We start from the raw sequence: 26,325 nt of genomic DNA, 5'->3' as shown, positions 1-26,325 counted from the left end.
TTATAGGGTACTTCATCATTTATTCAACTTTTCCACATATATTTGATTTTTCACTGCACTTACTGGGTTGTTGGATAAGTTATAATATTTTTGTTCAAAAAACACAGGAAAACAGTGTCATGCCTTTTCCAACAACCCAGTAAGTCCCCCTTCACAGACAGAATATAACTGAGACTCAGAGAAATCATGGACTTGATTAAACTCCAGAAGTAGTGAAGGAAGTGACAGGAGACACAGAGAGATGCCCAGTCTCCAAAGCAGAAGCCCTGTTCCCAAAGCAATGACCCCTCTCTTATGTCTCCCTCTGGTGGCCCCTGAGAGGAGACCCTCTGTGACCGACTCAGCCAACAACCTCTATCTAGTCCAAGGGCAAAGAAGGCCACAAATCACTCCCTTATTTCTGAGAAGAATCAAGTAAATCTATGAGAAACTGACAAGGCCAGTGTAATCGACTGGGGCTCTTCAGGGAAGATGGACAGGCCGCAAGTAAAGACAATTAGGGGGTGTGTGCAGTCTGACAGGCACCAGGGTCAGTAATGAGAGGCAGTGTGACAAGCAGCAATAATCAAAAGGAAGGGGGAGGAGGAAACCTGCAACCTAAAGCTACTGGAGAAAGACAAGCCAAGTATGCAGGGCAGTTATTGTCGTGTCCCCAGCCCCCTCAGGGTCACCTCACAGTTCTCAGCAGGCCTACCCTGAGAACTCAGCAGAAGAAAATTTCAGAAAGTTTGAAGGAAAACCTGATTTATGGGAATTTGCAGATACCTAGGTAGTGAGATTGGCTGGATACACATCACATGTTTCATGTATGTATTTAGAGAGAAGCTACTAGGCCTCAGATCTGTGCTTCCTCCTGGGACAAAAGATAACTATATTATGGTCTGGCCCTCCAGACACCTGCTATTGGGTGAAAGAGAAACAACTCTGGTAACTGCTGTGATAAGTATAACATGTTCTGCTTAAATCTCAGAGAGGGAAGAGAGAATTCTTACAGATTCCATCTCATCTGAAAGCTTCCCAATCTTCTGGATACACCCTTACATTCAATGAAACTATGGAACCAGGCTACTTACTTTTATGTCTTGATGCTCTCACTGAAAGTCTTCATGATTTTATTTTATTTAAAGATTTATTTATGCATACAGAACTGGGGTACGGGCCAGTGGTGTGGATGAGTGAGAGGATTGGGGAGTGGGGAGCAGAACAGGCAGACTGACAAAGTACACTTTGCTGAGGGAAGCAGTGGATGAGACAGGAGAGGTCTACCACGCCATTTGGGTCACCTCCCTAGCCGGACATCGAACTCATTGAAATGGTTACAGCTAGCTTCGTGAAGTATCTGACATGTGTCTGGAATACATGTGTGTCCAAAGAATATCCTTCCTTTCCTTCATGGTGCAATTCTGCCTGCATATTTCAAAGGCAGGGGGAATGCAAGAAGTCTGGGTCCTATGGGTTGTACCTGAACACTTTGGCCTAGAGGTTGTGGGGTTTTTTCTTACTAATTCAACACAGTTGTTTGGGATAAACCCGATGTCTCCAATCTTCTAAGAAAAACCCAGAAGTCTTATTCTTTTAGAGAAAGGCAATTAGTGTATATTGCTGATTTAATACTTGTACTCATCTTACAGATTAACAGTTGGGATTATTCTAGACATATCTGTTTGCCTAGACTGATAAAAGTATAATATTCAAGAGAAATAGAAGGACATAGCACTGCCTACCTCATAATTACCTGTAAATGCAGCCCCTGATGGAGAAGGCATGGAAAATTCTCAGAGCAGGCTGGGGAAACATTTCACCTGCTTTAGGCTCCCATTTAGTAAATCAGGCTAGCGTCTTGCTCAGCGGGGTGAAGGAACACTTTTGTAATGATTTCTCTGCAGGAATCTTGTTTGATAATGCAAACTAGGATCAAAAGGATAGGTTTTCCTATTACAAACTCCAAAGACAGGTTCCAACTTTGATTTGTTGCTAGGGAGATATTAGAGATTCTTGGCATACAGTTCTGGAACCCTAAAGAAGTACTCATTGAGCAAATACTAGACAGAGACAGAGAAGATTCCCTCTGCATTGACCAGCTGGGCTCCACAGCTCTCTCCCTGTCACCCTCGGCTGTCCTCTCCCAGCCTGCAGCTGTGAGTTGAGGCTGGGGAGAACCCTTACTGCCTTCCCAACTGACTGCTATTAAAGGCACCTGTAAATAGTCTCAAAGTAGAAAATGCAGAAGGTTGAAGATTTTTCTTTAATTTACAGAACATATCCGTTGCTGAGAAATTAAAAAAAAAAAAACAACCTGCCATTATTTATATTTTTTGTCACTGTATTTTTCCAGTTTCCCTGCCAGGAAAACAAACTCGAGAAGATAGAAGCCAAACTCCTTTTTATTCATCAAATTCTCAGATAGCATAAATTACCCTCAGAACAGTTTATTTCTTCAGTACCAGCTTTAAGACCTGCTATTGAAAGGAAAGAGCCTCTGTTTTACACATCTGTCACATAGGACCACAAACCCACCTGTCATATTTGATGAAAATAACAGAAGCTTCAGCAGAGACGGTTAAAAGTATCTTGAAAACTATCATGAACTGTGTCATTGCCAGGTGTTCTGTTACTCTGACTCATTTCAGTGGTTTTTAAAGGGGAGAGATAGAGAGATCAAGGTGTGAAAAGGATGTTGAAATCTTCTACAGGCAATGAATCTTACTCTCTGTACAGCAAGAAACCACATTGAACCATGTCCACTGTTAGGTTAGTTGAAGGCTGTTGTTAAAATGAAAATGTCACAGTTATTTATGGTTTAAGACCTACCTGTTTCCAAACAGGCTTTCAGAAAGCATTTATTTATTGCCAATATGGTATCTTATATTACTTTGGCATTCGACTATTGAGGAATGAGACAGAGAAGACGGGCAGGTTTTAAGCAGAGTTGGGGATGGGCGGGAATGCCTGGGGTGTAATGTCATCCCCAGAAAGCCAAGCCCCTGGAGCACCAGTAGGGACAAGCCCTGTACAGCCATGTGAGGACTCTGGACCCAGACATGGGGCTAGTAGGAGCTATGCTATCAGCATCCGTAAGCTCCAAAGGAGATAAGGGGGTTGACATGGAAGTATCCAGAACTTGCAAGAAGGGTCAGTCACCCTCAGAGGAAACGGGCCCTTTCACTGAGGACACAGGCAGCTGGAGGGACCGCAGTGGGTGGTTGAACTGGAGTTGAACTGGGCTGAACTGGAGCCCTCCAGTGGTGGCTCCTCTTAAGCTGAATGGAAGTTTCAGGTTAAGGGAGCTCCTGGGGAGAGAATTTGGGCAAAGGATGGAGACAGGCTTTGGAAGGACAAGTGGAAGAGTCCAGAGCTGTGTGCAGGGAACTGTGTGCCAGAAGGCTAGAGCAGGAAAGAGCACTGTGTGGGAGAGGGAGACAGGTCACAGAGGACAGACACCATGCACAGGCTAATTCCAGGCACACACCTGGCCCGCTGCAGATATTCCTCATCTCTATGTGGGTATTTTTGTCTCTACATGGCTCACACTTGGACTTGGGGAACCCTCAGAATGTGCTGTGCTTCTCAAAGCCTCAATATCCTGCCTATAGTCAGACTTCTCAGTATCTTCTGCTGTCTTAATTTTTCAGGAAAGCAGCTGCTTGCAGCTAAATGGTCAAGTCATGTCTTTATTAAAATTGAGAACATTTAAAAGTCTGATATTTTATAAAATATACCCCTGATTTAGCAGAATAAAACAACATTTGGATTCCACTGAAGTTTCCTTTTAACAATAATGAACACAGATGATGCAGAGTAACTTAATGGAGAGCAAAATGCATTTTGTCAAGACAGAGAGTGAGAGAAAAGGAATTTAAGAAATTATGTACACTGAAAGCCACTCTCTAAAGTAATGAGGAAGGCTAATCCCAGCTTTTACGACTAAATAATTATATAGCAAGATAAACGACAAGTAAGAGCATCTTTTGCGTTTTTCAGATCAGAATTCATCTTTGGGGCCAATTGCCACTGTCGACTGTCAGGGGGGTTCTTAATCTTGTCACGGTCTGCTTCAAAACATGACTGGCTCAGCAAGCCTGTGGGATACAAAGCAAATTTCTAAAAACGCCCATGAAGCATCTCCAACATCTGAGTGCCTGTTACCTCTGAATAACCATAAATACCCCTCTGCCCCCAGCCCACCAAGATTCCCTGTGCCAACCTCCATCAAGTTTCCTCATCTCTACTCCTCACTCACTTCAACTTCCTTTTCCCATCCTCCTTTCAAAAGCTCTCTGATGCTTCAAACCCCAGTTCAAAGACCACTTTCCCACTGATGTTGCTCTAGAGTCCTGCAGTTCTTCTTCCTGGTTCCCAGCAAAATGTTCCTTTACCTCTGATATGGTCATCAAAGTCTGCTACTTATTCATGTTAAGTGAATACCTTCCTCCAGTTACACCTGAGTTACCTGCGATCTCGCCAGCTCACCCCCGACATCTCAAAGGCGCCTAGACCAGCTCCTGGCATGGAATTAATGTACAACTGAATTTAATTAAGCAAGTTGTGCTCCATATACCTGTACTCTCATAGCTTCCTCAAATTTCAGTTAGCAAATAAGTATGCTGTTTTATGCCCTGGCAGGTGTAATTCAGGTGTAGTCTATAGGTCAGGGAAGTGCTATTTCATGCTCTAAAACACATAATTTACACACTGAAGTAAATAACTCCTCTATACCTCCAGAGCTGAACTTCTATACATTGCCACCTTCAACATGTAAGTCAGCTAAAGAAATGAACAGATATCCAATATGAAAGCAATGATTTAGTTCCTGCTAGAAAAATCTATTCCAAAATGGTTATGCCACATAATTGGAAGCCGAGTGAATTTGATATCATAGTCTGTTAGGTTTTTGTTTTTATTGGAAGCAGAGTGAATTTGGTATCATAGTCTGTTAGGTTTTGTTTTTATTTAACATCGGTTTACAACATTGTATATGGTTTTGGAGAATAGGTTCACACATTCTCAGATGCATGTTACCACACCATAACCCCCACCAAAGCACCCCTATCCTTTACCATGGACTGAGGCCCTCTCAGGCCCCTCCCTCAACCTCTTCCTCCAGTAGCTTCAATTCTGTAGGCATGCTTCTGGGGTTTGTTTTGGTTTAGTTTTGTCTATTCCTTTGTTTTGCTTCTCTATCATCCACATATGAGTGAAATCATCCAACATTTGTCTTTCTCCTTCTGACTTATTTTACTTAGCATAACCTGTTTAGTATCTTTAAAATATAAAATTATATTTGGCATTCTGGGTGTAGGTGTGTATGACACTCCCTAAAGGTGACTACTTTGAAGATTTGTTTGTTTCTAAGTGTATCAATCCCCTAGCAATCAAGCAAAATAATGCTCTATTTGCAACTACAATGAGAAAGAAGTTCTGAGCCCACATTTGTAAATTGGCATGACCCCTAGTTGGCCTTCTAGATCTCAAACCCCGGAATCATTGCTGATACATGACCAACTCCCATATCTCATAGGAACACACAGGGTATGTATGCATTATTTTCATAATCCAGTTTTAATTGATTTTAAGCTTTTGCAAAGACTGGAGATGATCCCTTCAGAGGCAAAGCTTTCTTGCATTTGGCCTTGGGGGTCCAATTAACTCTGCTTATGCCCTTTGATCATACCCCCCACTCTTGGGTCCCCCATAATTCACATCCATGCTTCCTACACCACCCCTCCACTAGGAAACCTTTTCTGCTCACTTCCACATGTGTCCCTGTTCACTATCAGGAGTGTCTATAAGAGGAGTCATCTTCAGTTGAATAATAAAAATGGCTGCTTTGCCTTCTTCTGCTTCATGTGTATGAATCTAGACCTCAATCTAGATCATACACCCCATAAGGGTAGAGGTTACTTCTACACTCTGGACCAACTGCTTCATCTATTCTACGAGCCATGGCAGCAGGAAACTAGAACCATTAATTTGGGCTGTGGTCTGACTGGCCATTTTTCTTAAAGGGAAACTTTCTTTCTTTGCTGTTTTATGAGATGTGAAGAAGAGAAAGATGAAAGCTAATATGATGACTCTTCAAGAAGAATAATTGAACAGCAAATGGTGACATGCTGTTCTTCAAGCTCAGAAACATGGGCAAAAATAGATATTAATGATAGCAAAAGGTCAGGCTCTTGGAAAACTTTTTGCCCCAAATGGTAGAGATTAATTAGGAATTCATTATTTATGCCCTACCTACTTCCAAAGCTTAGAGTTGGTTGATGGGGGAGACTGTGGCATCTATGATGAACTGAAAGTCTAGAAATATAATTCAGGATTTGACTAGCCTCTAAAGTACTATAATTGGACAAATCTTTCCCATATTTTAAACCTCACCTATAAAACGGAATAATCTCATCGACTGCTGTGAAGATTAAATAGAATTACTTTTTAAAATAATTATATATGCACACATACTCAAATACTGTCAAATCCTTCACAGAATTTTTTGGGATCTATAAAAGGTGGATAAATTCTCATCAAAATGATATTTTTATTTACCAAAAATCATGAGCAAGCTAACTCTATCATCTCAGTAACCCAGAGGGAAATAGACACTCCCCAGTGGTAAAATTTACCCAGCCTTGAGTTATAAAGTGGAAGTTCAAACTTGGATGACCTCACACTCACATCCAATCATGAGATTTTATTACTCCCTTGATAGTATTCCTTTGATTGCTCTTCAGGACCCTAATTTTCCGATGAAGAACTGCTCTCAGAGGTCAGGTCAGTTAGAGTTCTCACAGATAGTACAAGACAGAGCCAGAGGACAAAACCAGAGCTGGAGCCCACATGCTGGTCTTGGTGGTATCTCTAATCCTACCGACACAAAGCCACAAACACACCGAGCACACCACACCACGTGCCAAAAAATTAAGGTGGTGGCATCCGGTTCTGAAGCCAAGACCCTGCCTGAAGATTCTCACACAAGATCACATCCCAGTGAGCTCTGGGCGACCAGGCTTGGTGAGGGGACATCCTACTTTGGCACTGGGTGCCTTCCCATACCATTCCTCCTCCTTCCTGCAGCCCCCTCCGGCCCTCATGGAGCCCTATCTGTGGGGAGTTTTCTGCCCTCAGGTTCTTTTCAGAAATCTGACAGGCCCAATAAAGGCCCAGCGCTGATGGGGCCAGCAGCCCAGAGTCCTCCCGGCAGCCCTGATGCTGCCGCCACTGACACAATGGGGCCGCCGTAATCACATTACACCCTCGTCTTTCATAATTACCCTCTTTCTCCAACTGACAGAGCATCCCAATGGCAGAGAGGGAACTATTTTTAAACTAATTCTAACTAAGAAAAAAAAAAGCAGCACAAAAAAGAACGTCTCTTTTCCACAGATAATAGTTCTGGTTTATAAATCACCCCTAGGAACAGAGTGGGGCCAAGGGTGGCAGGTGCCAGACAATGCAAACAGAGCAATGGCCACCCACATGGGTGATCACCCCACACCCACACATTCATTTTCTCTCTTCTGTGTTTTTCATCCCTGAATCCCTCTGGCCCCTGTTCATCTCTTCCTTCCCCTTTGCCGCCAAGGAGAATGACAAAATAAAAGCTCCGATGGCATAGCTTTAATTTGAGTGACTTTTGGCTTTTTTCTTCCTCTTCGCGATCTCCCTGACCTTTCTCACCTTTTCCAAAAGTTGTCCTCCCGCTCCTCCTCTGAGTCTATGTAAAGATGATAATGCACCTGTGTATTTCTATGACCACAGAAAAACTCTTCAATGTGATGAAAGGAAAGCAGAAGGTGGTATTGGAGAAGGCAGGCAGGGAAGCAGTCCTTATGAGCAGTATTAGGTGGGGTTGAGCTCCAACTGGGGAGACCCATGAGGACCCCACAAACCTCCAGGGTGAGGAGTGGGTGCCTAGAGTTCCACCCTGTCATCTACCTGTTCCACGCTAGCCAGAGTGAGCCGTGGGCCATCATCATCATATTGATAAGGAAGCAGAAGCAGAGGCAGTGGATCAATGACATCTTCCAGGTTCTTGCGTATCTATTTGTTGAATTGCTGCAACTCTCTTGCACTCTCATTTGTAGGGTCATTGGCTATCTGTCTTGTTCACAACTGCTAGTGTACCATTAGCCTGGCTATATTATCTGTCCCTCTTGCTTCTCTTTTCTCATTTACCTTGTCTGCTCCTTTTGTCAGCCAGGTGCTCTCCCATTTACCTTCTCCACTGGCTCTAATCCCCACACACCCAGCTTTCCCCTCCTTTCCCCTCATCTCACTTTACCAATTCATCACTCTGACTAGCCTATTTTGGTTTTAATTTAAATCATCTACCTGAGAGCTGGGAGGATTTCAAGCAAAGGTCCTACTGGTCCTTTCTAATCTCTAATGTTTGCCTTTGGAGACAGAGATTTTGCATCTACTGTGGAGAGGCAGCCACCACCTCACACTGAAGTCAGATCCTTGGTCTTCAGGTAGGCGGGACCCACTGAGGAAATCCCTCAATTAAGAAAAATAGATAAATAGATATTTAAAATGTGAAAAATATTTCATCTCTTTAGTGTCTGGGAAATTCTGGTTAAAAAAAAAAAGGAAATTATTTTGGTGAGTTCTAGATTAGGGCCTCCAAAGTCCTGTTCTTAATGAAAGGAAGGAGAAATAAAGGGAGTCTCACCGAGAAGTTGAAACAGATGCAACGTGGAAGAAATCTAATATCAGGCCACTGTGAGAATGCACACACCTACGGATGGAGTCACACACACACACAGAAGTGAAAGCTCTTTGGCTGCATATTTTGGGGAATTTGTTACTTATCACACCTATACATATAAGAAGACTATCACTGGAAAAAAATATACAAGAATTAAAAAAAAAAAAACACAGAATTCAGCACTCCTGGCGATACCAAAGAATGAGATCAAGCCTTCCTCTTTACAGAAAGTGGCAAAAATCTGCCTGCCAGCGTCACTGAAAGAGACAACAGGATTCTTTGTGATACAGAGGCATAGGAGTTAAGGTAAAATGATGCCAGAAAGGGAAGTTTTCAGGGACACAAGAAAGAAAAGCCAATTTGAAATAACTATTAAGTAACATGAACTTAGCAAAACTCGGAGCACATTCATTAAGTAAGCATTAAGTAAACATTAGTTCCATTCCCTTTCCTCCTCGGGAAGCTTCAGATAAACTGAGAAAAATAAAGTCCCTCATACCATTCACCCCATCCTCCCTCCCTGGCTGTTCCCAGGAAAGCAAGCTAAGCCAAGTGGAAGTAGAGACAGAAGAAAGCAGCAGAGGTCTGTGGTGGGGTCAACAATGACTGTGACTGAGCCTGGTAGAGACAAACTAATGGGAGATCAGAGAAGCTAAGGAAATCAAAGAGAGGCCACCGTCTGTTTTCTTAGAACCGCTGACTGGTGAGAACTGTCTTGATAAATGGCCAGATTAGAAAATACCACCCCCCTCACCCCCATCACCACACATACATATCTTTAGCACCAAGGTTTACTGTACTGATTTAGAATTGCTCTGGATTCTTTGGGAAATGGTGGACACCTTCAAATGAGCCTTCCCTGCAGGGGCAAGGAAGAAAGCAATTTCTGGGTAGTAGCCGCACTTGGTGGAGAAAACTTTAAGTTAAAAGTCATCGCTGTCAGCAAGTCCTAAATCTCATCCCAGGCAAGGAAAGTGTTGATTTGCAAGAACGCTGCGTCTTTTCATAAGAATGGTATGTGGTCACTAATTAAAGCTGGCTCCAAAACTAGCAGCGAATCATAGACAGTGGTCGACAAGCTCTGGAAGCAGTCTTGGCTCTGCTCAACGGTCGAATTCCTTGGCTTTCTGGAAACTCACTTTCATCTTCCCAAATAGGGAAATTAAAGAAGACCTGCCATCCCCCAGCAAAATCACCCCAGAGCCCCACTGGTTGTTGATGATAGATCTGATTGTTATCCCCTTCTGACTGGGGGTAGCCCAAGACATGCCAGTCACTAAATAGCTTCACCCCTACATATCACTCTTTACAGTGCCCTTAGTGCACAGGATTATCATGAGGAATTAGTACAAGGGAGGTTCTTAGCTCGGTGTTTGTGATAACCAATTAGCTGTTGATGTTTATGGTGGATGGAGCTGTGTCCTGAAAAGCTGTCTTGAAGCCCGAACCCCCAGTGCCTCCAAATGTGACCTTACTTAAGAAAGGTCATTGTAGGTGTCATTTCAGTTTAGGTGAGGTCACACTGGGGTGACTTAATCCAATGTGAGTGATGGCCATGAAAAAAGACAACCACGCACAGACATAAAGAGAGAACACAGTGTAAAATGGAGGCAAATGTTGAATGGTGCTTCTGCCAGCCGCGGAGAGGCCAGGAGGTTGCCATCCCCAGGAGCTGGGGGCGGCCATGGAAAAACATTCTCCCTCAAAGTTCTCAAAAGGAACAAACCTAATGACATCTTGATTTTGGTCTTCTAGTCTCTAGGACTGTGAGAGAATAAATTTCTGCCATTCTAACCTGCCCAGTTTGGGGAGACTTGTTATAGAAGCCCTAGTAAAGGGATACGGTGTTAGGGCGAATTCCACAAATTTGTCCCACAAGGCCACATGAACACGTGAGTGCACAAAGCACCAGGAGAGAAGACTTCAGCCTTCATTTTAGTCCAATCTTATGTGAAATTTGAAGCTCTTCTTCAACGTGCTAAGTAGTCTTTCCAGGTGTGTCTGATTCCTCCAGTGACTAGGCAATCACTACCTATGATGATAACTCAGCCACTATGAGTTTGGAAAAGCTACTCTTTGTATGGATCTAAAATCTATTTCCTTGTAGATTCCCTCATTTGATGGAAAGTACCTCCCTTGAACATCTTACCATATAGAAGTCCAGTTCTATATGGTAACATTTACAAAGCCATGTGCTTGCACATAGCAGTCTTAGTTAAATTTGTGTTTAATGAACTTCTGCTTCTCAGCCTAAAGAGTAATCCATTAAAATACAGTTCCATATTATCTCCTGAGATATTAGGTTATGCCATGGGGCTTGTTTCCGTCTCATGCAGTAGATTTCCAGGGCTCCATGTGCACTATAGTCACTCAGGGACCCAGACTGAAAAAGAAGACCCCATCTAGAATACTGTTCAGTCACTAGAGGAGGGAAAAAGTTCTGGAAGGTATCCCAGCAGCAATTAATGCTCAACTATAAGTGACAGATGTCACTTCCTCTCACTACTTATTGGTCAGTACTAGAGGCATAGCTTCACTGACCCAACAGGAAAGCAGAAATGTAGTCCTACCACCTGTCTGGAAAGCTAGGCTGCAAATACTTGGTAAAAGGCACTGATAATTCCTCTACCCTCTGGTAGCTTTCCCCACTGCATTGGGCAGAATTACTTGTATCCCTTCTAGATGTCCATTCGTTCTGTCTGTTGGCTACAGTAAATACCACATTGCATTATTTTATATTTACCTATGTTTCCATCTTTTTGATGAGAGAGTTTTTCAAGGACAAGGACAAGGAAGGTCACAGTAAATGTTGGGTATGTGAATGCATTTGAGACGAGTGACCATGAACCCACAGTGCTTTGCAAGTGGTTTGTAAGGCTATGTGTGATCTGCCCCTCACTACCTCCCCGATATCATCTCCCCACCTCTGCTCCTTAGTTACTGGCCCTAATCTCACTGTCACTCAACCTCACCTGGCTGACTCATGCCTCACAGTCCCTGTTCCTTGCTGTTTCCTGTGCCTAGAACATGCATTAACTCATGTCTGTCTCTGCTCAGCTGTCTTCTGATCAAAGAAGTCTTTTATGATTGTGCTCAATAAATGATCAACACTAAACCCCCTGCCATCTATCTTATTTTTCTCAACGGCATTTACCACCTGCAGTAATACACACGCACACACACACACACATACACACACTCATACGCATGTTACATAGTCAGTGTTAGAGACTGCCTGGGATGATATGATGCATTGCAAGTAATACACATAATTACTTTGTATGTTTATGTTGTCTGCCTTCTCACCCACTACACATACTGCTTGAATGGAACTTCTATTAATAAGTGTGAAGCAGGAACATAATAAACATCTGTCAGATGAATGAGTGGCAAAGGAACAAATGTATCTCTCTCCGCTGTCATTTCTCTGGACCTATGTCCTCTCATATGATAAAATTTGAGATCTCTTCAACATCATAGTCACCCCAAATAATAAATGGCCCTGGTAGCAGGATACAGCAAGTCCTTGTTTCTTCTTTATTCATAGTTCAATTAATAAAACTTAATTTGGTTCAAATGAGATTTGGGAGCTTACAAAAATCACACTATTAACTGGCTCCTAGTAAGTTTAGTTACTAACTATAATCTTACCTGTCTTTTATGCATGTACCCTTCTCTCTACATATAACTTTGTAGTTAGTGCTTTGGAGTATAGAACTTAATATTGTTCCTTCTTAATTTTCCTGTCATATTTTCCTTTTTATTTATAAGATTGAACTTTTTTTTATTTCACTTATTTACTGAGTGACTACTAGGTGTAAAAAGCTATGCTGAATACTAAGGATGTTAGGTGATAGTTTTACAGTTCTCAAAAGGATAAAGCTAGTCAGCAACATCAACACAGATGAGACAAATGAATGTTAATGAGAGAGCACTAAATCTCCTTAGCCTTAAATGTAAATTGAAGTGTACACAGCTAACAGCAGAGTCATCCCTGGGAAGTTTTCAGTGATAGTAGGGCAGAAGTGTCCTTCTAATTTCCTCCCAAGGGAGGTAATACCTAAAGCACCTGAAAATGGGAGGAAAGGCAGTGGCTTGAATGAAAGGACTTGGAAAAGACTTACAAAGTTACAAGACCGATTGAATTCAGTCATGCCACTCCAACCTTTTGCATGCCTGATTTCCCCAACCTAGAAGTGACTGATGGCTTCCCACCTCTTATCCTGTGTCCCTAAATCTCCAAGAATCTTACCCTTCTTTGGACAAGGATAGGCTGAGGTTGGACTTTCTTCCTGCCCTGGTTAATGAGACTTATCGCATGTGACAGCCATTTCAGGAGAGTTCTGGGAGTGGGGAAAATAGATAATTATTCTACTAGTTCTTAAACCATAGTTATTCATCTAGATACTGCCAATAGTAGAGACTGTGAGAATATTGTACATATAATAACTCCATCATCACAACAATCCTAAAGTGTAGAAATTGTTATTAAACCCACTTTAAAGATGGGGAAACTGAGGCAAAGGGAGGTTAGATGCCCTATCCATGACTATATTGGAAAGGAACCCAGGAAGTCTAGCTTCATATTTTAAACCCAGGAAGCCTAGCTTCAGATTCATGGTACCAACAACTCTGCCTGTGGAGGCAGCATTGATGTACAACACTGTTTATGACTTAGGGGTACAGATTCAAACCTCTTCAGATGTGGGTTACCACACCTGCCTACCACCAAAGCAGCCATAATCCTCTACCATAGTCCATTGGATCCTTCACTTCCCTTTGACCTCCTATCTCCCCTCCCCACTCCAGAAGCCTCCATTCTGCAGCTAAATAGCAAGCACTTGTTTTGATTCAACGTCTTCATTGGAAACAAGGACAGGTTATAACCCAATATCTAAGGACCGAGTAATAAGACATGGTTTTTGTACTTGTGACTAATAGAGATTACTCCTAATAAAATCAACCTTCAGACACTGCTCAGTTGAACTGCAATTGAAGGGAATAATGAATAACTTGAGGATAATGGAAAGAGATTAAATGAGTTGGAGAATGATTCAACCATATGTTCACTGAAGCTTTGCTCATTAATTCATCTGTTGATTCATCCTTCCATGCATCTACCCACCCATTCACTCAGCAATCACGTAGGGAGCACTTTTCTGTCCTAGACACATATCATTACACGTTGCAGATCAGACATGGCTGACCTGAGTTCAGATGCAGAGAGGCAGGCAAAGGACACCTATGATCTAGCATGATGATGCTGTGGGGGGTGGGAGGGGCCATTTAGCCTACATTAAGGAAAACAGATGAGTAACAGAGAGGGGAAAAAAATGAGAGATAGGTAAAATGCCATTTTTCACAACATGAATAGAACTGGAGGAGAAATCAGAAGAAAGACAACCACCAGGTAATTTTATTTCTATGAGGGATATTAACAAAGGAACAGATAAAACTAAACCAAAACAAATGCTTGCTGTTTAACTATAGAATGGAGGCTTCCTGTGCAAGGAGGGAGGAGAGGCAATCCTTTCCCTTTGGGGCAAGAAGGAACTCAACGGACTATGGTGGAGGATTATGGGTGGTTTGGTGGCAAGAGGTGTGGTAACACACATCTGAAGAGTTTGAATCTTTACCCATAGTCATAAAGCATCTTGTACATCCAAGTTACTTCAATAAAAAATGATACGATTAAAGAGACAAAGAGTTGAGAAAAGAAGGCTTCATGGAGAACATTAGATCTGCCCAAGCAAAACTTTCTAATCTCAATAGGAAGAGCCTAACCTCTTCAGTTTCCATCAGAGAGACTAGAAAATCGAGCATCCTTTATGAGAAAGATCCTGGAACACGGCAGTTAAAAAGATGGTTTGGGAGCCTATTAGGCCTGATTCGAACTCTCTGGGCAGAATTTCCTCCATTATAAGTTGGGGTGACCCTTAAAACCCATATAGGTGTTAAGGTACCTCATGTATAAGGTGAACAGCACAATCAGTAAATGCTTGCTGTCATCTGTTGCCTTCTCAATTCACAGTTCCTCTCATGGGTGCCTTCAACCCCAGTCTGCTTAGTATCTCTAACACTATCTTTGAAACCAAAGTTTGTAAGACTCTTCTCTACACAGGGAATTCAAAGCACCATAATTTCTGTAAAACTGATTTGCATGACAGTAAATTTATCGTTCTTTATGGTTCTTGGTGACTAGGTAACCAACAGAGGAGCTAATTCATTATTTTAGCAATTGAAACAGGACCTCGGAAGAAAGGCACCCCATAGTCACAAAGCTCTGAGACTCTATTAAGATTAAAAGAAAGTTCAGCTCACACAGTCCTAGATAATCACAAAAGTACCCAAGGATTATTAACAGCCACAATTACCTAGACTATTTTATCTGTCTGGTTGGTTATTCTAAACTCAACTTGAATTGAATAGATGAGTTTAGAGTAGCTAACCAGTTATTCTGAAGGGTAGGGCCCCTTCATAACAAATATCCAGGGAAAGAGATGGGTACAGCTAAGACTCCATGGTCTGCTGAATCCGGATTCTCACCTGGAAGAAAAAGTAAGTTCTCTGTGGAGGAATTGCCTACCTGTTCTCAGAACCCCTGGCTCCCCATGCTTGTCCTCTGTTCTGGAACCAATGGCCCTCCAAAGGGACAGAACCATATGTTCTAGATAAACCTTTTGGGGAAACGCAGTGTCCTCTGCAGAAGCAGCATCTGTTTCCCGGGCTTCACCCCACCACAATGCTCTGGTCTCTCTGGCCCTCATAGTCACTTCCCAACGGCCCTGTTGAAAATCTCTCAGCCACCACAACATGAGCTTCACAGGATAGAGCAGTCATAAGACCAGAAGCAGATTTCAAAGTCCTCTCTTTCCTCCTTTCTTTTGCAGATTCCCAAACTCCATGCTGTGTGCTGCAGCCTGGTCTTGAACCTGGAGCTCTTGCTGAGGATGGGGGTGGACGGTGAAACCATAGTCCTAAAGAACATGCTGATTGGTGTCAACCTGATCCTTCTGGGCTCCATGCTCAAGCCCTCAGAGTGTCAGCTGGAGGTCACCACGGAAAGGGTCCCGGGGCAGGCAGCTGAGGAGGAAGGAGGCGTTGCCAATTACAACACATCCAGCAAAGAGCAGCCAGTGGTCTTCAACCACGTGTATAACATTAACGTGCCTCTGGACAGCCTCTGCTCCTCGGGGCTGGAGGCCTCAGCTGAGCAGGACATAAGCGCTGAAGACGAGGCGCTGGCAGAGTACACAGGCCAGACGTCAGACCCTGAGAGCCAGCTCACCTTCAACCATAGGATCAACCTCCCCAAAAAGGCCTGCCTGTGCGCCAGCTCTGCCCAGGTGCTGCAGGAGCTGCTGAACCGGATCGAGATGCTGGAGAGGGAGGTGTCCCTGCTGCGGGGTCAGTGCCACAACTGCTGCCCAGAGAGCGCGGCCACAGGTAGAGTCTGGGAGCTGGAAGGTGGTCAGAGGGAAGGAGGGGGCTGGGCAGAGGGTGGGGGTGGGGAAGAGAGGATGAGAACAGCACTACTCTCTGCAAAATCCACTCCTCTTTCCTGGGAAGGACCCTCCTGTGCTGCAGCTCTGTTAAGATGACTCTAAGATCTAAATTCAGTCCCTCCCGGGGGATTCCGTTCAGGGATTCTCTACACTGCTTAGCCAGTTTGAAATACATTAACCTGATTTGGGGAGGGATGAATCAGGTAACGGTACATGGGTTCAGTAGAGCAACTTCTGTGGCAAGCAGGGAATTTGATGTCTGTCTTCATTCATCTTAGCTTTGCACAGGCTGCTGAACTGATATCTATCCGTGTTAACCTGAGGGACCAGAGAATGCAGACGCTGTTCACTCAATGGCAGTCTTTCTCCCATCTTGGTAAATGAGTCATTAATGTCTCAGAGGACCTGTTTTAGCCCCTGTCCCTCCACCAACACTCACATCACACATGTGCACCCTCACACATGCACACACATCACATGTGCATACACATACACATAGTGCAATTCACACTTGTGTACACTCAAGCACGCATGCACATACACACGGTCACATGTGTACATGCATCATGTATGCACGTGGTATACTTATACATACAAGTGTATGTTCACGATTGCATACAGTTGCACGTGCACGCACATCACATGTGCACCTGTGTACATATACATACTTACAAGCACAATTCACACTTGCATACACACAAGCACCTGTGCACGTGCACACAGTCACACATGCACATATACACCCACACCACCCACAGAGTGTATTCCACCTTCAGAAATGTTGTGTCCCAGAGATACACCTCACCCACCCGCTGACACAGTTACACTTAAGAATGACCGCCTTTAGCTCTTGGAGAGGTTATTAAGTCTTCAAGCAAGACTCCCAGTGCCAAATCCTGGCTCTGCTACTTCCTCACGGATAGCAGATTTAAGCGAGTTGTTTGTGACGTACGCAAGTTATACACATACCTTCCATCCCCTGCCTACAAGCAGTGATAGACTAGAAGTTATGAAATATGAAAGCATCTTTTGAGATGAAAGTCTGGCTTCTAATAAGCACCATAAAAGCAGTAACTATTATCAGCTTACCACCCCCCCCCCAAGAGCAGAAATTGAATCCGTCATCTTTTTTGGCAGATTCTCTCATGCAAAAAATACCAAGCCATTCATTCTGTAAAGAAAAGAATTGGTCATGCCTTTGTGGGTCATTCCATTCTATTGAGTCTAGTAACTCACGGCTTTCACAGGTGGCCAGGATGACATGTAATGGGACTTATATAGGGTCACTGGCTGGAAGGTCATAAGACAGGTCATCCTCAGACACACTGGGATAAGAACAGTCCTTGAATGGTGAAATAGTTCACAGGTTCTCTCAGCACTTTCTTCCCATAACCAAAATGATCAATAAACAACCTGAATATCAGAAGAGACAGCCCAGGTGTTCGGCATCCTGTTCCTTGTAAGAACTGTCAGGTCAGCTCACCTTTTCAATGGAGCTATGGATGCAGGGAAATCATAGGTGTCACTGGGTGTAGACGCTTTGCTGCCTGAGAAACTGGGCAATTCAGAGATGGTTTCTATCAATTGCCTATCTGACCCCCTGGCAAAATGTAGGGCAATGTCAAGAGCTATAGTGAGCTCTGGCATTGTTGTACCCTCTCGGGCCATGGGAGCCACAGGGAATGTTGGAATTAAACAAGAAAATCTCACCTGGTTCCCTAGCCCCAACACCAGGTGCAGAGAAAGCCAGTCAAGTATGGAGCTGTGTTTGTTTGATTCATTTCAGACGGATAAAATCGCCACAGCTCTTACAGCATGCCAGGGGCAGCAAGGACAGAGACATGTATAGAATCCTAAAGGGATCTCCACAAAAAAATAACTAAATGAGGCTGAGGTCCCAGGAAGCCTTTGAAGTGAACCTGGCACTGGTTCTGATGAAGGAGCACAGTTAGTTAGGTAGCAGGAGGAGAGGGAGGGGATGCATCTGTAGCAAACACAACCTCGTTGTGCACAGCAGACTCACTGCCCGGCCCCAGCCCTCGGGTCCCCTGCAATGCCCAGGGTCAGCCTCTGGACATCTTTGGCAGGGGCGTCCCCCGGTTCTGGGAAACTCCCTGGAAGGCCCCAGGAGAACAGAAGAATCTGAGCTTTTATACCTCACCCTGGGGAGGTATGCTCTCCACTTTTTCCAGAACATCCTGCAGGACTAAGTCCCTGGGACTATCTGATAAAGCACCCTGGCTTGGAATCCTTCCTTCCCAAACATTCCCTACTCCCTGGCCACTTTTTCCTGCAAATACTTCCCTATAAATCACTTTCACCTGCATCTTCACCTAAGGTTCGCATCTAGAGACTCAAGCTCAGCTCCTGAAGGTCAAGAGACCCCGTCCCACTCATCCTAGCCCCCAGCACCCATATCAGGTGAAAATATCAATGAAATAGAGTATGTCCTAAATGAGGCAGAGCTTAACCCTTGGCAAAAAAAAAAACTAGAGGAAGTCTTGTCCACCCCTTCCCGTCCAACATTTACAGAAGTTACTCCTGCTGCCCTTTGACCTTCCCCTTGCCCATTCCAGGACAACTGGACTATATCCCTCACTGCAGCGGCCACGGCAACTTCAGCCTCGAGTCCTGCGGCTGCATCTGCCATGAGGGCTGGTTTGGCAAGAACTGCTCAGAGCCTTACTGCCCCCTGGGCTGCTCCAGCCGCGGCGTGTGCGTGGACGGCCAGTGCATCTGTGACAGCGAGTACAGCGGGGATGATTGCTCCGAGCTCCGGTGCCCGACAGACTGCAGCTCCCGGGGGCTCTGCGTGGATGGGGAGTGTGTCTGCGAAGAGGCCTATACGGGCGAGGACTGCAGCCAGCTGAGGTGCCCCGGAGACTGCTCGGGGAAGGGGAGATGCAGCAACGGGACCTGCGTGTGCCAGGAGGGCTACGTGGGTGAGGACTGCAGCCAGCAGCGCTGTCTAAACGCCTGCAGCGGGAGAGGGCACTGCCAGGAAGGGCTGTGCTTCTGCCATGAGGGCTACCAGGGCCCTGACTGCTCGGCAGGTAGGAGGGGAGCTCCTGGGACGTTGCTAAGGGGAGGCAGCGAACGAACTGAGGGTGCAAGGGAAGACACGTATCACACAAAATGATTCTCAACTGGTTTGCGCTCATTTGCTTTCCATGCGAGCAGATTTCTTGAGTCAGTCACAATCAGCAAAATACAGTTAAGGTGGCAAGGAACAGAAACCAGCAAAGGTCAAGTTCAGGCTCAGAGTTGGTCCTGACGCTGAAACGTGGGCAGTGGCAATGGTGGTGGTCCTCGAGGTGGGGCAAGTAGAGTCGCAAATCATGGGTCCGCCTTAGGCAGACCACGGTCCAGCTCAGAGGGCTTCTAGAACCTCCTCCTGCTCGACTGCACCCCTCTTGCCTGTGGCCATATTCTAGGCCAGGGCCTTTTCCAATGGCAGTGTGTATGGTGGAGCTTAGTCTGTGATAACCAGAGGAACCAGCCCTTGGGTCTTTGCGAAACTTCGGGATGGTAAGGCATTGCTCACTTATAAAATGGTCTAATGTCCAAAAGGAAGTAAAGCATTTACATACAAGATATTAAATGTTTTCAGCAAAAAATGTACGAAAGGCATCAAGCAGCTCACCTTCGAACTATTGGCACAGAATAGTAAAAGGCTGTGACTCACTTTGTTCCAGATGACATACAGCAATTTGGAATCAACCCCATATGTGGTCTACACCACGGAGACCGATTCAAAGGTGATGTCTTAAAATGAAGATTTAAATCCAGCAGTGGGAAAACAAACAAACAAACAAACAAGATGTCATTAGAGATACTCTTTTTTTTTTTGGCGGGGGGAACCTAAATTCATATTATTTTTTATCATCTCGCTGGTATTGCTCATCCTCTTCTGACTAAGTGACAACTGCTGATACATTTGTTTGTGTTCTAATTAATGTGGATCAAGCTGGGATCAGGTTGAGTGATCTTTCCATTTACAGTTTCACCTATAACACTGGGTTCACAGCGCCCATTGAATAAATAACAAAAAATCTTCCAGTGGGTTGCTGGAGAATTTTCTCACCAGCCTCTGGCTTCTGGGAAGGGAGACTTCTAGGAGGCCAGCCCCCCACCCCACCCCCCGACCTTTTGCTCTGCAGTTCCACAGCAATTCCCACCCAGATGGTGGAGCAGTCCCCCAGGCCCTGTACCTGAGGCCTTGACTGAAATTCTCTGTGAAGATTGATGACAACAACAAAAAGAAAATCCACAATGATGGGCTTCTGAGGGAATTTTTTTTTTCATGTGCCTTCATTTTTTTTCATAGTCAATTGCTTCACTTTGGACTCCTGTTTTTGTTAGCTGAATTGAAATGTCTTTCCAGAAATATAGTCATTCTACCAGTTGCCCTTAAGCCTCATTATTTCTGAATCCAAGTCACTAGGCAGTCCCTGGGAGGCGAGGCTGAAGCGTAGTTTCCTTCCCACCCTCACGACAAGCCTCCATGAGGCCCCTCGGAGGATGCACACCCTGTTGGGCCAGTGCTGGGTATGGAGTTCCCCTGGCCCACTTGTTTCTTAATAGAATTGATCTTGGTTGGGCTGGACATGGCTATTATGTTCTTGACCCTGTTTTTCTAGAAGGACGGTTCCATTTGCAAACAGACTTACTCTGTTCCAGAGCTCAAAGTAAACAGGAGATAACCCCCTGGTCCTTCTGGGAAGACTCAGCACCTGCTAGCACAACTGCAATTGGATTGATGTCCTGAGCACATCATACCTCTAACATGTTACCCCTGTGCTGTTGGAGGGAGGCTTATGGAAGCCCAGATAAATTACTGTACAGGTTCCCAAAGTATGTGAGGTAGGACAGTTGCATAATCTCCATCTGTTTCTATAGCAACCCAGAGCCACCACTCACTGTAGGAGGTGCTGCTCCTGAGGGCAGCCTTTTAAACCAAGAGCCATGGGTCTCTTCCAGAGAAGTATCTAGGTCATTATTGAGAGCGCTACTCTGCTTGCTCTTTGTGAAAAGACTACAGGCGAGGGGACTATTTATCCACTGTTCGACATCTCTGGCCAGGAGTATATACTATAGACCTCCTGCTAGCCTGGACAACAGGAATGAGGGAAAGATTCAGGAAGGTGAAGACAAGGAGAGTCACCACCTATGCTTGTTCATAGTCCATTCTTTTCTCTTTGGCAAGGGCATAGAAAATAGCTGTCCAATGGGTGGATTTCATGCGAAACCCCTGGGCCTCCAGAGCTTGGATGTGATTGAATAGTGCCGATAAGACCACTGTATTTAACTTCTAACCTTGATCTGTGCTCATGGCAGGCCATGGAACAAAATCTCAACTTCTCTGCCTCCTTTCCTTTCTCTATCCTCAACGATAACAGGACAAAACGTTCATGAATCCAAGCACTAAAAACAGGCCTTAGAAGGAAGCTACTCTTGGCTTCTCATTTCACAAATTTAAAAAGCAACAGTAGAAAGACAGAAAGATTTTTCCAGAACCAGACTGCTAATTAATGACAGAGCAAGAATGAGAACCTTGGTCTCCAACCAACTTCTAGCACTCTTTAATTCTCTCCAGGTTGCTAGGTAGAGTGGAATTCAAAAATAAAAAATGTTAAAATCTGCATTACCCCAAAAATAGTATTTTGAGTTGAAAATGGAACTCTGTCAAATGATGAAATATATAATGTATAATATATATAATATAATACATATATATTATATATATATACTATATTAGCTGTTGGAGGTGAGATAATAAAGCACATTAAACCCTTTACCCAGTTTTTCCCCTCAGTAAATGTAAATCATCCAGAAGTTTACCAGTGAACTGGCCCAACTCCCAATGAGTCAGCAGCAAAAGAACCCCCAGAGAAGGGGCTTGAAACAATCCAGAAAGTCATTCCCTGGACTACAGTCAGACCTGAGTTGATTCATCAACATAGCCTGCACCATCCACCTTTGGCGCCTGAAAACACTCACTCCTTGGAGCAAGACTCTTCATGGATGAAGAGTGACCACTCTTCCAACTGTTCTCACCACACATGTGCAAAATCGGTGCAAGATCTAAAAAATAAGCACCCTGGCATCATTGCAAGTGGTCAATCTCATTTCTTCAGTCATGGATTATTTCTTTTTTTAACTGCCTGCTCTTCCCCAAGTTTCAAAGTTGGAACTCCCAAGAAAGTAAGACTCATAATACCTTGCACTTACCTCAAATGCATTAACTCAAGAGACATGGATGGCTCTTTTATAGTTCAATAGCATTTCATTCCATAAGAATTATTGGCATGCAGTGGACACAGCTGCTAGTTACAGGGCATGTGGTGCTGGTCTCCTCCACAGGTCACCACTCCCAAGAGGAATTCCTCCACCACGGACACTGCTGTTACATTCTCAGTCAGGAGTGAAGGAGTGTTTGCCATCGGTCTCATGCTCTGTGTGGACCATTCTCCATTTTTCATTATGCACTTTATTTTTTAGAATAAGGAACTGTAAAAAAAAGAAAGGGGGGTATACTGACTTGTCTCAAATGCCCTAAGAGGTATTGGTGGCTTGAAAACTGGAATAGCTGAGTCCTTACTAAGATAGGAAAAATCCCACAGAGGAATCTTGGAATCTAGTGGACAGGAATTAGAGTCTTTTTCAAAGTAAATTCCTTACTTCTAGGACTAGCACCAGTCTGAATTCACACCCTAAAGATAGTCTGGATTATCTGCTAATGTGGTTTACTTGGGGGGGGGGGGTGTATTGCACATAGGTAAAAGATGGTATCCAGTGCTATGTGTAACCTGTCCTACAAATTACAGAGGTGAGGACAATAAGTGTAGAAGATCTGAGCTTTTCTTAATCTAGAGTCCAGTTTCCCCACTTGCAAAGTTGGGGTTACTATATCTATCTGAGCTACTTATAGAGCTGTTATTAAACGATGTCGTTAATGTTTTAAATTATCATTAAATAGTGTGTCTGAAGATGTTTGATAGATTGTGAATGTGCTATGTAAATGTAAAGTGTTATTGTATACTGGTTAGGAGGTTCTAGAGTTATCTTGCCTCTGCTCAAATTCTAGCTTTTATGTTTATGAACTGTTAAGGCAACTCCATTTCCTTAACTATAAAGTATAGGTAATAAAAACATCCGTCCCATAGTACAATGAGAGGATGAAATGAGATAACCCATGTAGGAGTGCTTAGTATTTGGCTTGGTGCATAATAAATGTTAATACAGTCATTCAAAATGCTGACCAGTTCTATATAACAATTCTTCTTCCCTTGGTCAAGGAGTCATTCTGAGGTATTATACAGGAAGTCCCAATGGCCTTAGTGCCGTTGAAAGCTTTAATAATACAAGAATTAGACATGATATTAATTATCACTTTAACATTTAATTGTGTAAGTTTCATTTATTCTAGTTTTGTGGATTTTAAGAAATTGTAATTTTTTTTGATTTTCTATCATTTGTCATTTTCAATAAGAAGAAGCCCGCTATCTAGATTGTTTTATGCAACAAATAGCAATCAAAGAAAATGTCCAACATCTCAAGTACATGTTTCAACTCTCCATTCCAAGAGTCTGGGGTCAACTAAAGGGCTCCCCATTTCCACTGCTGTAGAGGTGAACAACAGAGACCACTTAAGGGTTCTGTGAATAGCAACTGGTTCAGTCCTAAGTATTGTAAAGGTAAAAGAGTGAGAGAACGCAGAGGAGATACTCAAAAACAATGATAACTCTTAAACTAAATGAACCTCCACTACCTACAAACTTGTAAGTTAATAATGGTTATTTAAATATTGGTCTAATATTTGATTTAATTATGGACAGATCTAATTATAGGAACACTGGAGTTAGCCTCCTGATTGTACTTAAAGGTTCAATTATTTTATATCCTCATGACTGCTGAATCTTCACTTCCCAAGGGAAGCATATATGAAAGATTTTCAATAAGGTTTACTCTTCGGTGATTCTTTGAGAAGTAGAACAAGAAGTAAATGCAAAGCCCTCAAGAGCACATCATTACCATCATCCCACAATCAAGATTAAGAAATAAGCTTATCATATGTTCTGTTTCTTTCAAATGTAGTCTTCTTTTAAAGAGGAATATACTGTAATAAAGGGTTCCTGGATGTCTTCAATTCGTGGAATGAAGAACTTCCTGTTTTGGCTTCAATTCATGGAATGAAGAACTTCCTGTTTTGGCTTATGTTTTGCAAGATAATCAAGAATAAGCTATTATTTCCACTTACTAAATCAAATGTTGGCTCCTAGGCTAACATTTCGTCATAGAGTGACAATAACTTATAAAACTACAAAGAATTTGGCCAGTGTTATGCTGTTAAATATCTAACTGGTTCTCCAAGGGGAAAAAAATTAAAAGCTCTGATTTGTAGTATTTGCCAATTTCCATGGTGTAAATTCTCCCTTTGTGGCCCATTTCTAATAACCAACATGATGCACTAAAGGTGAAATTGGGAACAGATGTGCAGTAGAACACAATTACGTAGTATTTCTACTCGAGACACAACATGTAAATTACCTTAAAGGCATGGAAAACAGCAAAATGTAGGGAAATAATTTCAAAGTGATGGCTATTGGTTATGTATTACCTCTTTAAAAACACATAATGTACTTAAATATAAGTTTATTGACTTCAATCTTTAATAATGTTCATAATTAACATCTCTCTTACAAAAATGCTTAAAGTATGACAATTTTCAGAAATCTATCAGCATCTACAAGCCAGTAAAAGCCAGTGTCACCCACCATTAACTCACAGCCCTATGGAGATGGGAGTCCTAGTGCAGGAAAACAAGCCACTGCCCACGAGGGCAGTGGGAGGTCATGCAGAGCCACCAAGACCTGCAGGACATAGACAGGGATGTGGGTGAGGTGCTAAGTGAGAGGCTGAGTCAGTCGAGGATGGGGACGGCAGTCCTCTGAGCTCACGCTATCTGTGTATTGCCTCCTGGTAGTTGCCCCTCCAGAGGACTTGCGAGTGGCTGGTATCAGCGACAGGTCCATTGAGCTGGAATGGGACGGGCCGATGGCAGTGACGGAATATGTGATCTCTTACCAGCCAACGGCCCTGGGGGGCCTCCAGCTCCAGCAGCGGGTGCCTGGAGATTGGACTGGTGCCACCATCACGGAGCTGGAGCCAGGTCTCACCTACAACATCAGCGTCTACGCTGTCATTAGCAACATCCTCAGCCTTCCCATCACTGCCAAGGTGGCCACTCGTACGTACCCATTTCCCCATCCTGCTTCATTTTTCTTTTCTCCTTCCATGAGATCATGGGCATTCATGATAGTCGTGTCTTTTCTTAATTCTTCGGGGATGCCTGCAGTAATCATGACTTTTGAAGGGACGGGTTTCTGAGGTGACCCACTTAGGAAAGGGTACATCATTAAAAAGGCACATTTGATTAAAATTTTCCAAATTCAGACAGTGCCCATAAATTATAGAACCAAAAGGACAAAAGTACTTTAATTATTGAGTTCTGACTTGTTACAAGTTGGAGTCTGATTAGAAGTCAGGGGAAGTATAAAACTTCAACCGCCTTTGAATCTAGTTAGAGTTTCAAACCAGGATATATGAAACAGAATGTAGAATAAGAAAGTGTTAAGTGGTGTATATGCTAGAGATGGTAACAAGAAGAGCAGAATGGGCGGGGCAGGAGGAGCTGTTATTCAAAACCACAACAGACAATATCCACTTCTTCCACTTCTTCTAGAGAGGTGGCATAGTCTTTTGTTTAGCAAAACACTTTGATAGCCCATTTTGATTATCAAAGTTGAGGCTCTAGAGCAGAGTTCAGAAAGACTCAATGGGAAGCAAGCGAGTAAGAGAGAGAGATTGAGACAGAGACAGAGAGCAAGCTAAAGTACTCTCCACAAAGAGGGTTTTATTTCTATTAGTAACAGGAAAACACCCGTATAGGTGTGTGCCTGTATTTTACATGTTTATTTATGCATAGAAAAATCTTTAAAGATTGCATGCCAATTACTAACATTGACTACATCAAAGAGTGGAATAAGGAGATAGAAAGGCATGATATTTTTCTCTTTATACACTTCTGAAATCTTAAAGCATCTTTGCCAACACCAC

General features: G+C 43.4%; 1 protein-coding gene across 1 annotated transcript in view; it reads left to right on the top strand.

Annotated features, from left to right (window-relative positions):
• The window catches only part of TNR (tenascin R), a 187,001-nt gene that overhangs the window by 96,649 nt on the left and 64,027 nt on the right, over window positions 1-26,325 (top strand). Inside the window, exons 2-4 of the mRNA XM_004688505.2 lie at window positions 15,592-16,147; window positions 18,783-19,259; window positions 25,193-25,456. Of these exons, the coding sequence (XP_004688562.1) occupies window positions 15,652-16,147; window positions 18,783-19,259; window positions 25,193-25,456 (1,237 nt within the window). The 5' untranslated portion in view covers window positions 15,592-15,651. The remainder of the gene's footprint in view (window positions 1-15,591; window positions 16,148-18,782; window positions 19,260-25,192; window positions 25,457-26,325) is intronic.

Source organism: Condylura cristata, unplaced genomic scaffold (genome assembly GCF_000260355.1).
Source record: "Condylura cristata isolate star-nosed mole 26May11 unplaced genomic scaffold, ConCri1.0 scaffold00024, whole genome shotgun sequence".
NCBI lineage: Eukaryota > Metazoa > Chordata > Mammalia > Eulipotyphla > Talpidae > Condylura > Condylura cristata.
The sequence above is the reverse complement of the archived record's forward strand: the minus strand, read 5'-3'. Positions and strand labels throughout refer to the sequence as shown.